Genomic DNA, 14,341 nt, shown 5'->3' with positions numbered 1-14,341 from the left:
ATGCGATTAAAGATCGCCACTGTATTGAAACGATACACGAGGAATTAACACGAGATGTAAACGAGACGGACATGAAGTAGAACTTGTTCGCATCAGAACGCGAGCCCGAATGCCGCCTCAGCCACCACGCTCGCCGCTCCTCTAGCGGCGTATTCTTTGCGCCAATCCAATCACACATACACACTTGACAGACATGATAAACACAAATACACAACAACAGCTCGCGTAGAATTTTGCATCTAGTCTATTAGTGCAAATTGCGGTTCCATGTGTTGGGTAGTTAAGAAAATGGTTGTTTAAAAAAACAAACAATCGGCGAGTAGCCAAAAACACTCACCATCGTGTTTTTTAAACAACCATCTTCTTAACTACCACACACATTGGATCGCTATTTGCACCAGTAGACTAAATGCAAAATTCGACAGAAGTGATGAGTTTGAAAAATTTGTAACCTGACTGACGCAGATTTCCGCAAAACAAAACCATCGCTTTTTGTCTCATTGCCGCAGCGGTGGTGGCGGGTTGCGTTTAACATTGTACAGAAGAAATACGCCTTGAACCGGACGTACTGTTTATTGAATTTTTTAAAATTTATAATAATAAAATAAAAATTGGTACATATAATATATTTATTTTTATTTATTACAGAATTATATGGATAAGGTTTAACATCGGTTTATAGGGTTATGGGTATAAATTTAAAAGTTGGTAGGTGTATGTTTTCAGGGTTTGAAGGATTGGAATGATTATGTTTGTGGGGTTTGGAGATTGATTGGTAGGGATACATTTGTAGGGTCATAGATTAACTGAATTTTTATCCAAACTTTAAATATCCTCCCTCCAACATAAGCATAAGCGATAAACCTATAACCAAAATGAAGTGAATTAATCTCCATGAAATGCTTGCAATGCAAGTGAAATTAATGTAAACATAAAATATTCTTAAAATATTATCTGATAGCTATTGTTGAAACAAAATTTATATGAAACTAGATGACTTATCTAAGATTTAAATACAAATTCATTGGAACTATTCACTCTCCACTGAAAGAAATTGTTTTCTGTATAACTATCTTGTGTACAACCGTTTTCCCCTTTACACAATCTGTAACTAAATACATGATTGAAAGAAAGAACTGTTTTGATGAAATCCCAAAAACTAAACAATAAAAGCAAAGCTTTGTTACCAAAACTTTTGAAATTTTACATCTAACTCAACACATTTAATTTTCGAATAAACTGAATAAGATAATCACCTTACTGGTATTCAATTGGTGTGCATGTTGTTGAAGTTCTCAGCATAGGAAAATGAGAATTCCATGCAGCTTAAAACAATTGGATGGCTGAAGTTCCAGATTTTAAAAGGTGACTGATCAAACATTACAAGGTCAAAATAAAAATTGTAATCAGTTTGATCAATGATTGTACCATTAAGAACACTGTATGTGTCAAATTCACCAGGCTGGCTGAAAAAATCCATGTGTGTATTAGATTGCAATGAAGGTGAAGCTAAGACTTCAACTGCCTGCTAGTCCTATTTGAGAAAAAAACCAATTAATATCTAGGAACGAAGTCTCATGTGATGATGTGACAAAACAAAACGACATTAGTAAAGTTAAACTATGCAATCCCTTGTAGCCTTATGCTTAGAAAATTGATCAACATAATTACTTACTTATTTTGTTTTTTTCTGTGTGATGAAACAAACTTGGACAGGAATGAAGAAAGCCCAGACTTAATCTGGTTGGTTGTTCTCCATGTGACAAAACGTACATCCGGAACAGGTTGCATGAGGCATGCATGAGGCGACATTTTGGCAAAATCATCTGCCTACTTCGAAAATGACCAGCAGTTAGTTAATAAGGCCACATGATGAGATCTGATGAGATGATCAAATTGCCAAGTAGAAATTCAGTCTATATTACCTGTAAATTAAAACACAAAACATTTACACTCAGTAACCTTAATGCATCCAAGCAGGAATTACCGTTTTTTTACGAAAAAGGAAAACAAAAAGTAAACCGCAATGAGCAACAATACATTTCCTCTCAGTGAAAAACTCGAAAAAAAAATGGTCGACTGTCGTTTGTCTTCTTTAACGAAGACCCTCGCGCCATCTAGTGGACTCTTGAAACCAAACTTTTTGAAAGAAAAAGAAAAAAAATGTGTCTACTCGGTCTACTCCCCTCCCCAGTTTCGTGTAAGCTACTGTAAATCACTTTCTGTCAAATTAGATGGTTCATCCAATCAATCAGTTTTGTAATACCATAATTTTTAAATGAGCACAGCCTTTAGCGGCTGATGGCGAACTGGTCTTATTACTGGTGAGGTGACTACATATCGAAAAAAAAACAGGAGATCGTAACAAAGGCTGAAGAATGATTTTGCATCAATGAAAGTGTTAAAGCGAAACAGGTAGGCGTACCGATAATTAAGATACATAATTCTCAACGATACGTGCCACTATGCTACCTACACATACTGAATATTGTGTTTACTCCGTGAGGTGGCATTAAAAATACGGGATCCTTTCTTTTTTTGAGATATTTTGAGCGTGTAACAATTAAATAAAATCAGCCCTCGATGTATTTGCATGGATTTACTTTTTGAAAAGTAGGAATTCAGAAACGAAACATAGTTGAATCAACTGGCTTACTTCCAAAGAAAAAAGGCACAATAATTACACAAGCAATCATTTAACTATCAAAAGACTGCGGACTTCCATAATAAAGGCATCGAAATTATCGCGAAATTTTATTCGCCCTAATCGTTCAGCATTCAAGGGTACTCCAACCGTCAAGTTGTTAAAGGCATTCACTAAACGATTCCGGCAGGCTTCCTCCTCTTGTCGAGACAACAATTCTTCTACGAGAAGCTGATAATCGGTCTACAGAAATGTAAACATTTTTCTTTTGTTTCTAATTGTGGTACTAAAAATATAAAATTCGAAAGCTATTTACCTGGTATGCACAAATGAGGGCATAAAATGTTCCACTGGCAACGTTCAGGAGATCCGAACTCACTTGCTGGCAAAGTATCATTTCTAGTACAATCTGTTGGAAATTTTACAGAAAATCTTAACATCAACAATTAAAGAAACAAAATAAATTATGGCTAAATACTTTCAAAAATGGTTTCATTGCTTCATAGGCAGCACTTGTCCTATCATTCTTGGCTAAATGAGTTGACAAAACCTAGAACAACATTAATTTATAGGGTCTGTGTTGGTTCATTTGTCATTTTTTTTACCTGAATAAATTCAAAGCAGAAGGCCGCGACATCAGAACCGAAGGAGGTCATACCCAGCTGTAAGGATGCAAAAAGGTTTGACAACATTGGGGACGGCAAGGACACTATTTTTGCAGGACATATTTCACAAGCGAAAGTAATAAGTTTGTAATAGTGCCAACACAGCTGAGGGAAGCGAAGTAGCTCGGCATTCATCAGCGGCATCAACAAGTTTAATCCATGAAGACAAACCTACATTTCAGCCAAATATATGAAATAAGTACAATATAAAGAAATAAAATATTAGACTGTACCTCTGATGCAGATATGGGCGTTCCTTCTGCAGCAAATGGACTCAGGTCAATAATATCTTTGGACAACAAATTCATTAATAATTCCATAAACAGAAGTAGGTCACGGTGAGCATCTTCTTCAGCAGATGCTTCACGTGTAACCCGACCGCTAGTATGAGATGCATATGCTTGTGTTGAAGATAAAGCTAAACGATAGAGTTTTTCACTGTCAGACTACAACATAAAAATGTGTGTTAATACTATTGCTAAATAATAGAAATAAATTTTTTGTAGCATACTTGAGATAGAAAAATGAGCATTATGCGGGCACAGGTACTTAAAAGTTCCAGAATCAACTCTACTATGAGATTGTAATTGTGGGCAGCATGGATAAGTTTTGGCAGTTCACGAAGAACGGGTTGTAGGGATGCAAATAACATCTGAACAGTGGCAACCTGACTTCCCATGACGACACCTAAATAAGCAGAATGTTATGCAGGGCACTTTTAATGCTAATTCAATCTCCTTTACCTATAAGTGATTCCAAAGCCGTGCTAACAGAAAAGCGAACATCATCTTGATGAATTAGACGATTAAGGCTCTCTGATTGGATGAGAGATATCAAACGATCTTCTAGTGGCTTGAGGACTTGATTCCAAAAATAGTTTTGATCACCTAATCCACCGAGTGGACTATTAGCCCCAGCACCAGCAATCGTAAGTGCCTGAAAGAATTTCCGCCTAGCACTCCCGCCAAGTTGAAGAAGTTCATTACTGTTATGCATTCGAACCAACGTCCAGAATGGCCCACTGTTGATAACCACATTTCTCTTTTCTCTAGTATCAACAAGGGCCATTAGAAGCTGTAATGTTTCGTTCATCAATGCGGATTCAGCCGTCTGTGTTCGTAAGTTGGATTCAACTTTATTCAAGAGAAATCCGATAATCCAATTAGCTCCTTCAGAATCTCGTCCAAAGGCGGCCGAAAAAGACGGGCTGAACTCAATGTACAAGTTCTCGTTTGGTAACATATAGGTCAGTGCAAAACGACGCAGCCACCAAACAATAGTTGAACCCATTTCCGGACTCAGAAGGTGAGCTAACCCTAATTCGAAAAGCGAAATGAATTTCGGTTATGCAGGAGAATAATTCAACAAATACCTGCATCGGAAGCACGCCGTTCGACTTCGCATAACCGCAACACAGCAGCAATCAAACGAGCCACATGATCACAAGACTCTTCCATTCCTGCAATGTCCATCGCACGGTTACCGGGAGAAGCAATAACCTTCACACAAATAGGTTAGAGGAAACTCTGAATAGTGTTAAGAACCTTATAATGAGGAAATTTACCTTAAGTGTCGTTTCGACGTTGACGGTTGGAGCTTGAGCGATACTATGCTGCAAAATTTCTTGCGGTATGATGGCAGTTTCCCCGTCAGAATCTAACGTGAGTGTGTGACCGGAGATGAGTAAGAGCCAATGGAGATCTTCGAACAGAGATCCTAGCTGATGCTGATCGCTTTGACTAAGTGATTGGCCATGCATTCGCTGGAGTTGTGTACTGAATCGCGTAATTCGATCCTCCAGTAAACGAGCTAATAACACTAGACTATGAGAAGCTACAGAGCGGCTGAATGCACCAATGCTACTTAATTGGTCACGAAATTTGGTTTTATCATCTTCTTCGGTTTCATCAATGTCTTCCTCTGTTTCTTCATTGGCCCCATCACCTCGAATACCGTCAGGTGATCCTAAATGACATTTTATATAAGTATTTAGGATTTCAATGCGCCATTCTTCTTTGATAAACGCAGAGTCCACCCCTAAATAAATATTTAAAACATTTAATTTGAAATAACGAAAAGAAGGACAAATAAAAATTATACCTAAAGAGTCCCATCCTATAACCATATTATCAAACGCTTCCATTGAAAGGTTATCATCAGACGGTGAGGCTGATTCCCTTTCAGCCTGTTCAGCGAATTTGCATGTCAGTCGTGTGCAGTGGAGAAAAACTGTTTGCAGTAGGTCAGGATTCAAAGCTGCCAAAGTATCAGGTGGAAAAAAGAGCACAAGCTTTCGGAAGATGGAGGATACACCTAGGCATTCTTGAGCGCGCAATTCAACACCGCCAACAAAGTGAACAAACTGAGTCAAATAATGAGAGATGTACGAAACACGTACATCTTTGTTAGCCATCACTGGTCCATTCAACGAAGCTAATTGGGTTAGACAGTTCAGAGTGTGATGGCATAAATCAGGCAAGTGGCGAACTTTGTAATGGATTCTATAAAAAAGTTCTACAACAGCCGGATCTAAAAAAACTTCTGACCATTGAGGGCCTGTAAATTACAACAGAAAGCCAAGAAAATATTTAGTTACTTTGGAAGATTTTTACAAAATTTAGTGTTAATGTTAATACCTGGCCTCAACGATGGGTTCTGATCAGCTTCAAAAACGCCAATTAATCGTTTCGGAAGCATAGTAGTCGGTGCAAAAAACCAACTAAGGACAGACTCTGCTATGGCAAGCAAACGGCTTAATAATAGGCATGATTCTCTATTCATTTGCCTATCGTCACTCCCAAAAGTACGTAGAGCTTGAACAATAAAATGAAAGATCCTTTTCAAATCGGTGCCTTCAAATTGACGCTTGACCCTAAAGTGTATCTCCCATCGCAGTCCTACGTCCGATGACTTAACCGAGCTTGAATATTCTTGCATGATAGCTGCCAAAACACTGCATGCAATCATTTGCTGATTACTATCTCCACTGACGACCAGTTGTTCCACATCATTTAGTATTTGTCCTCTGTCAGCACCCAAATCTTCAACACTTCCTCTTTTTACCATAATGGCAACAACCTGTAGAATTCTCTCACGAACATAGGCAGACAGAGTTGTCTTTTGCACCACATAGTTAAGCAAATAGGTTTTTAGATTTTTCAGATCTTGTTCTGACACAGAGCTCCACTCCCGTATCAAGGAATCCTTGAGTAAGCCAGCTGCTTCGAAAAGTACCAAATCAGAGGTGCTCACATCTAAACATCATATTAAAAGTTTAAGTAAATTCACATTCTGCTAGTTACAGTGTCATACCTAAAATGCATTTGCAGAGAACAAATGGGGATTTTATCTTTCGAAAGTTCATAAAGACCTCTTCTGCCCCATGTCTTTGTTCATTCGTCACACAGTTTGGTGGTGCCTACATGAAAAAAAATAATCAAAATTAGTATACTGAAATAAAAAAAGATATACATGAAAGTTTACCAGCAGCACTCCAGCGGCAGCTTCCAGCTCGCGAATTCCTTGTTCCATTTCCCCTTTAGTAAACAATTGTATCTAATGTCTTTAAGCCAAAACGTATCCAAGACGTAATTGATTGATCGGCAAAATCAATGAACAGTTTGAAAAGAATTCCAATCCATATTTTGATAGGTAATAGAGCTCATGTAAAAAAAAAGACATAAGGGCGAAGGCACGTTTGCCAAATTTTTTTATTACCTGGACCAGCCTGTTCGTTATACTACAAATATTTACCGGTAGATGGTAGTTTAAGATTTTAATGAACAGCAGAAGGTTTTTTAGGTAAAAAGGAAGGAAAAAGAGTAAACGATTTAACGATCGGGACTTTGTTGTGACATTTCATGTTATTGGAAATGGAGGACTTCGGGGAGATTCCGGTTGAAGTTCAATTGAATATTGATTCACCTCAAATGACTGATGAACCCGAAAATACGGGAACTCCAAGTGACATCAAACCTTCTCTTCAAGCCGCCACCAGAAAAACGAGAAGAAGCAGGAGGAGTAAATTAGCATCGCAGAAGTCAGAGTTGGTTAAGATGGAATGCAATCTGTGTTCGTTTGAGACAAACGAAGGTCGCAATGCCTTACAAAGTCATTTCCTTGACGACCATTCCAAAGAAGACTTGGCTTCTACACTTATATCTATAACCTATCCAGATGCACTGGAAGACAGTGCCAATGAATCACCTGATTCTATAAGGAGTGCCACAAAGAGGAGTGCTTCTCTTCATGCCTGTCCAGTTTGCCAGAAAAACATAGCAGGAAAGAACAATTTAGAAAAACATTTGATTCGACACAGTTCTCAAAAGCCATTTAAATGTGATGAATGTAAGAAAATGTTCAGTGCTAAGCGCGATCTTCAGCTCCATGAAATGAGACATCACTCCAAAGAGAGACCACATGTGTGCCCCACCTGCAATAAAGGTAAACATCTACTTATACATGAGGTTTATAATTTGAAATCTTTCTGAACTGCTATTTTTAAGGCTTTGTTGACAAGGCATATTTGAAAAAGCATATGACCTTTCATGATCAATCTAAATTCTATGTGTGTGAAACATGTGGAAAATCTTTCAACAATGTATTGGGATTGGCAAAGCACTGCAAGACACACAGGTATGATGCACATAAACACTGTAAAGGCTAACTATTTTGTAACAATGTACTATTTATATATATAACTTTTTTTTTAGTCAAGAAAGGCCTTACATGTGTGAGAAGTGCTCCAAATGCTTTCGGGTCAAGTATGACTTGACTGTCCACAAAAGAAATGTACACAAGGAGGCTCAAATCCAACAAAATGAACCAGATTCATCAACAGTATAAGCTCCAGTGATGAAAAATGTCAAGGTCTCCAGTATCATATCCAAAAGATTGAAAAAACTGTAGCACCTTGTTCTGATCCGCATTCTTCAACTCTTGCAATTTTTTTGCTGCAAAAAGCAATTGTTCTCGAATGTTTGTTAACTGCTTATGGATGAATGATGGCGAGACGTCCTCCGCCAACAAGATGTTCTCCAATCGATTTACAATACATGATGCTGTTGGAGGAAGAGACAAATTATTTGTATTAAACAATTCACTGATTTTGCTACAAAATAGAACTTACCTTTATTATACCCTTCACAGTTATTAAGTATACAAGTGATTGAGTGACCTTTGTTAGATATCAAAAGACACGGTTGAGACGTAGTTTGAAGTGTGTGTTGTGCAATGATGAAGTTTTTGGAAGCTTGCACTGGGACTAGGTATTGAAGAGCACTGATACAACTTTCTTTAACACATAAATCATCTGAAGATATGGATGTTGATCCTCCCTATACAGAACAAAATATGTAAACAAACCAGAGAAAGAAAAGAGATATTAATTTATCAGACCTTCAAAATGTGCCTGGCGAAAGCTTTAAAGTGAGGTCCGATTTCTTCACAAATTTTGATTAAGGCCGCAACACTGTCTTCTGTTTTATTGGTTGTAGATTCTACAACTTTCGATTTTACCTACATGAAAATGATGTATTATTTGTATTAATAAACCTTTAACCTAAAACTTTTTTGTCAAATTCACTTGATTGGGAGTGCAGTTGGCAAGCAAGATCAATCGTGAGAACTGGATGTGCAACTTGAGCAGAATGGCTGGATTGCCTGAAATATCTTGCAGAGACCTTGCTGCCCCAACATTAGCTATGTGAAAATTGCTTCGCAGCATCCTGTGTGAGCACTGCTCTTCCTCTCTTTTGTAAACTTCGGCTGCCATCTGCTGTAGATCTTTAATGATTTCTTTCATCTCGGGAACAAGTGTGTTCCACAGCTTCAGCAAGATAGCACTCTCATTGGCTAAGGCAATGACACTAAACCATCTCTGGAACCCTCTTGCTGAAGAGTCTTTGAGGAAAAACGTGTGAGAAATGACATGAATGTCAATGCCTGAATCACTGAAAAAAATTGGCCCTTCTTTAGATGGGCTCACCTAGACACAAAAACACTTGATGAAATGGGTCTGATTTGATTAGAAGAGACAAATATAAAACAAACCTCAGAACTCAGGCTCCTGAAACATGCCTGTTGCAACTGGTTTTTTACAATGTCTGAAGTGTACCTATTTGAACTGATAGTTGATTTGTTGCTAGTGGCTTCATTGCTTGTATATCCTGGATGATCATTTCCAAAAGGATTGCATGCCTGTAGATAGCTGACAAATCAATTCAGATCGTTAATTATTAACTTTCTCTTACGTACCGTGCAGAAAATTGGTGCTGGTGGGGTTGACAGTTGGCTGGAGGTATAACTATCAGTTTCAGTCACCAACCGAGTGTGAAAAATTACACTCGGACCATGATGTTCGCAAAAATGACAAATAGCTACTTCCATATCTAACTATCTAACTTAGCGTGCCAACCATAAAAATATAAACAAAAAGCAAAAAAAGAAAACACACCCCAATAACAAAGCAGACTAAACAAAAATACTATTTTCGATCCAAGGGCGCCATATTCTCGAATTAAAACTTTTTCACGAAAACAAATTTATTGAAAACGAGAAAATTTTAATTCCTGATAAACTAATTTAAAAAAAATTAAACATTTCCCAAGTAAGATCACAACATTTCAGCCAAGAATGACTATCTTAATGTAAATGCCAAGAGTCCCATGACACACGAGACACGACGAGGGTCAAAACAATGTGCTGTTGCTGTGCATCAAATTTGTTTTCCTCTAGAAGCACACAAAAAAAGATAATTTTATTTCGAAAAAAGCGAATATTTTAAAGCTATGGGGGGTCAAATTTCGCCTCTACGCAACATGTGCAAGCAATATACATACAGGCCAGGTCCGCTGCATAAGGTCATGTCTTTATTTAGCTTTCACGATACTAATATACGATAAGTTTCAGTGCCATTTTGGTCGCATTTACTATAACGCCATACCAAATAGCTATTACTTATAAAGCCCATCACGTATCGTTATCCATTTACAATTCCCCAAAGTACAACGGGATCGTTATGTACACACGTCAGAGGACCTCATCCGTCCTTTACTTGTCAGCTCAGGTAGAAGGATTAAGTCCGTTTGCAATTTAGAAACAAACAGGAGGCCCATAATCGGGGATTTCCGAGTATTTGATAATGTTGTTTTTAATCGGTTATACCGTATTAACGGGTGATTCTCTATTTTTCTACGATTATTTTGGATAAAAGACAAACCTGACAACGATAACATGAGTGGCCCTTATTGACTCGTGGTCGGCTCCCCACCCACTTTTAGACCTCCTTTTTGGGAACCAGATAATTATGTGATTGACAGTCATATTTTACTTCATCCGCACTCACTAAACCATCTAATACGCGAACAACCCCCGTGAGAAAAGAACATTGTGTTGCTGTGCACGTAGGTACGTGGTAGCGTAGGACGATCATTCTGCTTCCAACTGCCTATACAGCAGCAGCAGCAGAGCTCCTAGTCGGCTCTCTTTCCGGTTCCGTGCCCATCCATTACTGTATTATGTCAATATGTCATCTATCGGCCGACTTGTTTCTCCTTCCATAGCTTCGACGTGATGACCGTAATCGACGAACTGACGAGAGGTGCATGAGCAGAGCGCATCAGCCTGTTGACTGCTCCGCGTCTCCTCTTTATCAAATTACATTCGACGAACAATTTGGACATCCCCACTGCTGTTAGATACTGCGCTAATTCTATTTGGACCGCGCTTCAAGTTACAATTATTCCTATAATAAGACAGAGTTCAGTCAAGACGCTAAAGTTAAACATTGTTAATAGTCTGACGGAAGCGTCGTCCGTTTAAGGACGTGCGGAGACGATGGAACGGGAATAAAACACGGCAAAGGGCAACAAAGAAATATTTTTTTCATAATTCGTTGTGTGCTGTGTGTGTGTGTGTGTTTAGACTCTCCGGTAATTATGTTGGGGCGATTGATCAGGCATGTAAGCCCCAGCAGCTACGTCAGCACTTATAATAGCCCAAGTTAGATTATGTTTCAAATGTTTTGTACAGTCTACTGTATACGTATAGTATGTGCTGTGGATGGGCAAGAGGAAGGCCCGGCAGCAGCAGCAGCACAGTATATCTAGTCTATGTGCTGCAGGAGACTTTCGTTGATTAGAGGCTCGACCCGGTGCCGGTGCTATTTGGCTCCATATTGCCCGATATTGCCATCATTTTACCTTCATACACTAATGATCAATTGGGTTTGGTTGGATTAGTATATATCACACGATGGGCCGACTGCTGCCGAATCGTCTAAGAATAACGTGCGGTGCATCCCGTTGGGCTTCCGCGTGCTGTCCCAGCGGCGTGTTCACCCAATCTAGATCTAAATTGGGTTGTATATGCTGTGCTGATTAGTACGGTGAACAAGTTCTTTATTTTTTTATTTTTACAGGTCAATTATAGTATCTCGATTCCGTTATATCGACTTCTGGCCTCTAAGCATTATTACGGAAGAGCGTTTGGAAAAGAATCATTTCCGCCAAAGAAATTCATTACTGATGAATTCGGAAGCGCATTAACTATCGACGTTAAGACAAGTGCTCGGCATTGACATGCCGATAAAAAGAAAGTCTCGAGATATATACTACATGTCATTGAATGGATACTATCCGATTGATAGAGCATGACGTCATTTGTGTTCCAACATAAGCTGTTCCCTGGTTGCAAAAAGGCAGGAAAACAGCAGCTACAGGCTATATGTGTACGTAGAGAAGAGAATTGTTTTCGTGCTGTTTGAGTTGCACGGTGGCCTGTCAGAGGACGGTAAGGCAGTGTCAACTAACATGTGGTTAGAAATTGGAGAAAGTGGAGGAACGAATGTCAGAGAAGAAGAAGCAGACAGAAGAGTTGGTGTCTCGGAGGATTTGAGGATCAACCCCCGCCGATGTGCACACTCCTATGTATGTATGTATGTAGGCTGGCCCCCCATCGGATGACGTCCGATGCGCAGCTAACTGCCGCCGTGCACCATCTCCGGCCTATATCCTTTTCCTGCAGACAGTTGAACCAGCCCAGTCAAGTCCCTGGGCTGCTACGTTGGGTATAAAAGGAGACTGCACCATCCGTTTAGTAGCCATCTCTCTAGTGTGACGAGACTATCTGTGAATAGCAACTTTCCTTCGACTACATATCTCGTCCCGTGGAGTTCTATCAAACACATTTCAGGTATATTTTTACTATCAATCAATCAATCAGTTATTGTGGCAATTGATTAATTGCATTTTATGTTAGGATGAAATTGACCATGTTGGCGACGGTTTTGGCGGCGGTTCTCGTGCTGGGAGTGGGCCGGGCCACTGCAGCTCCCGCCGATTCGTCATCAACAGCCACGGCTCGTCGTTTGTTGCACTCGCCGAATCCCACCTCGTACAGCAAATCAATTGATTCATGGCTACGTTGGCTTCTATTACGCTCTCGGATCGGCGACAAGGTAGGCCAAGAAAACACAATTGCGTTCGATCCCATGGGCGGGGTAAAATATCAAGTTTGATCAAAAGCTACTAAAGTTTTCAGTGAGGATGAAAAAGGATTTCGGTGTTTGTGTGTTAAAACTTGCATCAACCGTCACCTATAGCTGCCCCTTCCCCCCTTCTCACTGAAAATTTGATTAGTTAACCTTTCAATGTAACGACTCAACTTTCTCTCGTTTAATTGATTCACCCCAAAAGGAGAAAACCAAGAACGGTGTGCCCAGCAATTCGTTCCAGTTGGCCAGATCTCCAGTGGAACTGGGCAGCATCAATCCTAAACTCCAGGCCAAACTACCAGCCGTCGTGCAGAGCAACAACGACGACGACGAGACGACAGGATTCGGTGACGAGGATTTCGCAGATGAAGATGTCCCGCTCGTGTTGCCAGAAGGCCGTCAAGCAGCCAGCAAGCGACAGCCCGACGACTACGGCCACATGCGCTACGGCAAGCGTGATTTTGACGATTATGGGCACATGCGATTCGGACGCCGCTGAAGGGGGACATCATATAACAATATCAAGATAAACGAAAAGGGAAAGGAACTAACTCACGTCGTCATATAAACAATTCACTGCGCTCGCTTTCATGTTCAATTGTTTTCTTTCCTCTATTGGCTTTAGCGCTATAATACCGAACAACCCCGTTTTTACTATAAACTCCGAATTATTGTTGTCTTTTATGATCTGCTGTTTACCTCCCACCCGCCTAATCATAATCTTTTTTTCTTCTTCTCCTCCTCTTTCATACGCAATTCTTTATTCGTTGCCGCGGTTCATTCAGCCGCATACATTATTATTACGTATTCACCGATGTGTTTGAATTATATGACTCGAGCCTCTGCAAACAAAAAACTTTAGCACACAAACGACCATAAAACGCTTTCCGTGATGTTGCTAATTCAAAATTATTATGGTGAATATATATACCGGCTATACAAAAGTGTATTTCTCAACGGGGTGAATACCTATATATTCGATAGCGAACTGGAATACACACTTGCCATCCACTCCACCAGCTTAATACTCTTTCATACAATGCCGCTCCGATAGCTTGGATTATACATGTCCTACATACTTGTCGGGATTCTTTTTCACAAGTTTCGCCTACGGTCTATAGGCAAGCTACACCCTTGAGCTTGGCCGCATAATGATCTTTTGAAACAAACATTAATGAATCTACTTTTAATAAGAGAGATTCAGTTCTTCAAAAAGTGATCAGTAATGATCGAAAGGCGGAATATAGTAGATTTGAAATTATTCGCCTTCCGAACTCGAGAGTATAAATGACAACTCACCGAAAAGTCTTGGAGCGACGATTTAAAAAAAAAGGGAGCGTGCTGACGTCAACTGTTAACGAAAGCATATGGTTTTCTTTAAAAGTTTTTCAACTGAGACGATCGAGTTCTTCTGAAATTGACATAGAAACTGGCGATTTCAGAAGAGCAATAAATGAAATGTCGTTTTTCTCATTTAAAGTTGCTACTTCTTCCGTCAACTCCAGCCCCCTGGTTGGATATGTGTAATAAATACGCATC

General features: G+C 39.5%; 4 protein-coding genes and 1 long non-coding RNA gene across 7 annotated transcripts; 2 read left to right on the top strand and 3 right to left on the bottom strand.

Moving 5' to 3' along the window:
• Positions 1-598: 598 nt before the first annotated feature.
• On the bottom strand, positions 599-2,085 carry LOC124314318. 2 transcript variants are annotated; one of them, XR_006911122.1, is made up of 5 exons: positions 1,988-2,085; positions 1,676-1,925; positions 1,429-1,534; positions 1,257-1,369; positions 599-864 (listed from the first exon to the last, which is right to left on the bottom strand). It is a non-coding gene; the product is annotated as an uncharacterized LOC124314318 (long non-coding RNA). The 2 variants fall into 2 exon arrangements; XR_006911123.1 differs by having other exon boundaries at positions 1,262-1,369.
• Positions 2,086-2,563: 478 nt separating this feature from the next.
• LOC124313979 (exportin-4-like) lies at positions 2,564-6,999 on the bottom strand. Its single transcript, XM_046778897.1, has 13 exons — positions 6,793-6,999; positions 6,622-6,727; positions 5,946-6,563; positions 5,410-5,865; positions 4,874-5,346; positions 4,682-4,808; positions 4,053-4,625; positions 3,821-3,996; positions 3,543-3,755; positions 3,250-3,480; positions 3,123-3,194; positions 2,961-3,053; positions 2,564-2,887 (listed from the first exon to the last, which is right to left on the bottom strand). The coding sequence occupies exons 1-13, from the start codon at positions 6,838-6,840 to the stop codon at positions 2,693-2,695; spliced, it is 3,381 nt and encodes a 1,126-aa protein (XP_046634853.1). The 5' UTR covers positions 6,841-6,999; the 3' UTR covers positions 2,564-2,692.
• A 77-nt stretch (positions 7,000-7,076) lies between these two features.
• Positions 7,077-8,392, top strand: LOC124314213 (zinc finger protein 275-like). The gene is made up of 3 exons (XM_046779354.1): positions 7,077-7,752; positions 7,815-7,944; positions 8,022-8,392. Exons 1-3 carry the CDS (start codon positions 7,170-7,172, stop codon positions 8,152-8,154), a joined length of 846 nt encoding a protein of 281 aa, XP_046635310.1. The 5' UTR covers positions 7,077-7,169; the 3' UTR covers positions 8,155-8,392.
• On the bottom strand, positions 7,894-9,808 carry LOC124314134 (folliculin-like). 2 transcript variants are annotated; one of them, XM_046779192.1, is made up of 6 exons: positions 9,565-9,808; positions 9,361-9,507; positions 8,890-9,295; positions 8,707-8,825; positions 8,438-8,645; positions 7,894-8,369 (listed from the first exon to the last, which is right to left on the bottom strand). In XM_046779192.1, the coding sequence occupies exons 1-6, from the start codon at positions 9,694-9,696 to the stop codon at positions 8,143-8,145; spliced, it is 1,239 nt and encodes a 412-aa protein (XP_046635148.1). In that variant the 5' UTR covers positions 9,697-9,808; the 3' UTR covers positions 7,894-8,142. The 2 variants fall into 2 exon arrangements, with proteins under 2 accessions (XP_046635148.1, XP_046635150.1); XM_046779194.1 differs by having other exon boundaries at positions 8,707-8,826; positions 8,894-9,295; positions 9,565-9,806.
• Positions 9,809-12,357: 2,549 nt separating this feature from the next.
• Positions 12,358-13,690, top strand: LOC124314273 (drosulfakinins-like). The gene is made up of 3 exons (XM_046779437.1): positions 12,358-12,501; positions 12,568-12,766; positions 13,005-13,690. Exons 2-3 carry the CDS (start codon positions 12,569-12,571, stop codon positions 13,299-13,301), a joined length of 495 nt encoding a protein of 164 aa, XP_046635393.1. The 5' UTR covers positions 12,358-12,501; position 12,568; the 3' UTR covers positions 13,302-13,690.
• Positions 13,691-14,341: the final 651 nt, after the last annotated feature.

Source organism: Daphnia pulicaria, chromosome 10 (assembly GCF_021234035.1).
Source record: "Daphnia pulicaria isolate SC F1-1A chromosome 10, SC_F0-13Bv2, whole genome shotgun sequence".
NCBI classification, from domain to species: Eukaryota; Metazoa; Arthropoda; class Branchiopoda; order Diplostraca; family Daphniidae; genus Daphnia; species Daphnia pulicaria.
This window is presented reverse-complemented; position numbering and strand designations above follow the sequence as displayed.

Excerpts from the sequence above, each read along its gene's own strand:
- LOC124313979 (XM_046778897.1), bottom strand. The coding sequence starts at position 6,840 with ATGGAACAAGGAATTCGCGAGCTGGAAGCTGCCGCTGGAGTGCTGCTG. Across the intron at positions 5,347-5,409 it reads TATAGGATGGGACTCTTTAG|GGGTGGACTCTGCGTTTATC; the intron begins GTATAATTTTTA and ends ATATTTATTTAG. Across the intron at positions 2,888-2,960 it reads CCCTCATTTGTGCATACCAG|ACCGATTATCAGCTTCTCGT; the intron begins GTAAATAGCTTT and ends ACATTTCTGTAG.
- LOC124314213 (XM_046779354.1), top strand. The coding sequence starts at position 7,170 with ATGTTATTGGAAATGGAGGACTTCGGGGAGATTCCGGTTGAAGTTCAA. Across the intron at positions 7,753-7,814 it reads GTGCCCCACCTGCAATAAAG|GCTTTGTTGACAAGGCATAT; the intron begins GTAAACATCTAC and ends GCTATTTTTAAG. Across the intron at positions 7,945-8,021 it reads AAGCACTGCAAGACACACAG|TCAAGAAAGGCCTTACATGT; the intron begins GTATGATGCACA and ends CTTTTTTTTTAG.
- LOC124314134 (XM_046779192.1), bottom strand. The coding sequence starts at position 9,696 with ATGGAAGTAGCTATTTGTCATTTTTGCGAACATCATGGTCCGAGTGTA. Across the intron at positions 9,296-9,360 it reads TCAGGAGCCTGAGTTCTGAG|GTGAGCCCATCTAAAGAAGG; the intron begins GTTTGTTTTATA and ends TTTTGTGTCTAG. Across the intron at positions 8,826-8,889 it reads CTGCACTCCCAATCAAGTGA|TAAAATCGAAAGTTGTAGAA; the intron begins ATTTGACAAAAA and ends TTTTCATGTAGG.
- LOC124314273 (XM_046779437.1), top strand. The coding sequence starts at position 12,569 with ATGAAATTGACCATGTTGGCGACGGTTTTGGCGGCGGTTCTCGTGCTG. Across the intron at positions 12,767-13,004 it reads GCTCTCGGATCGGCGACAAG|GAGAAAACCAAGAACGGTGT; the intron begins GTAGGCCAAGAA and ends TCACCCCAAAAG.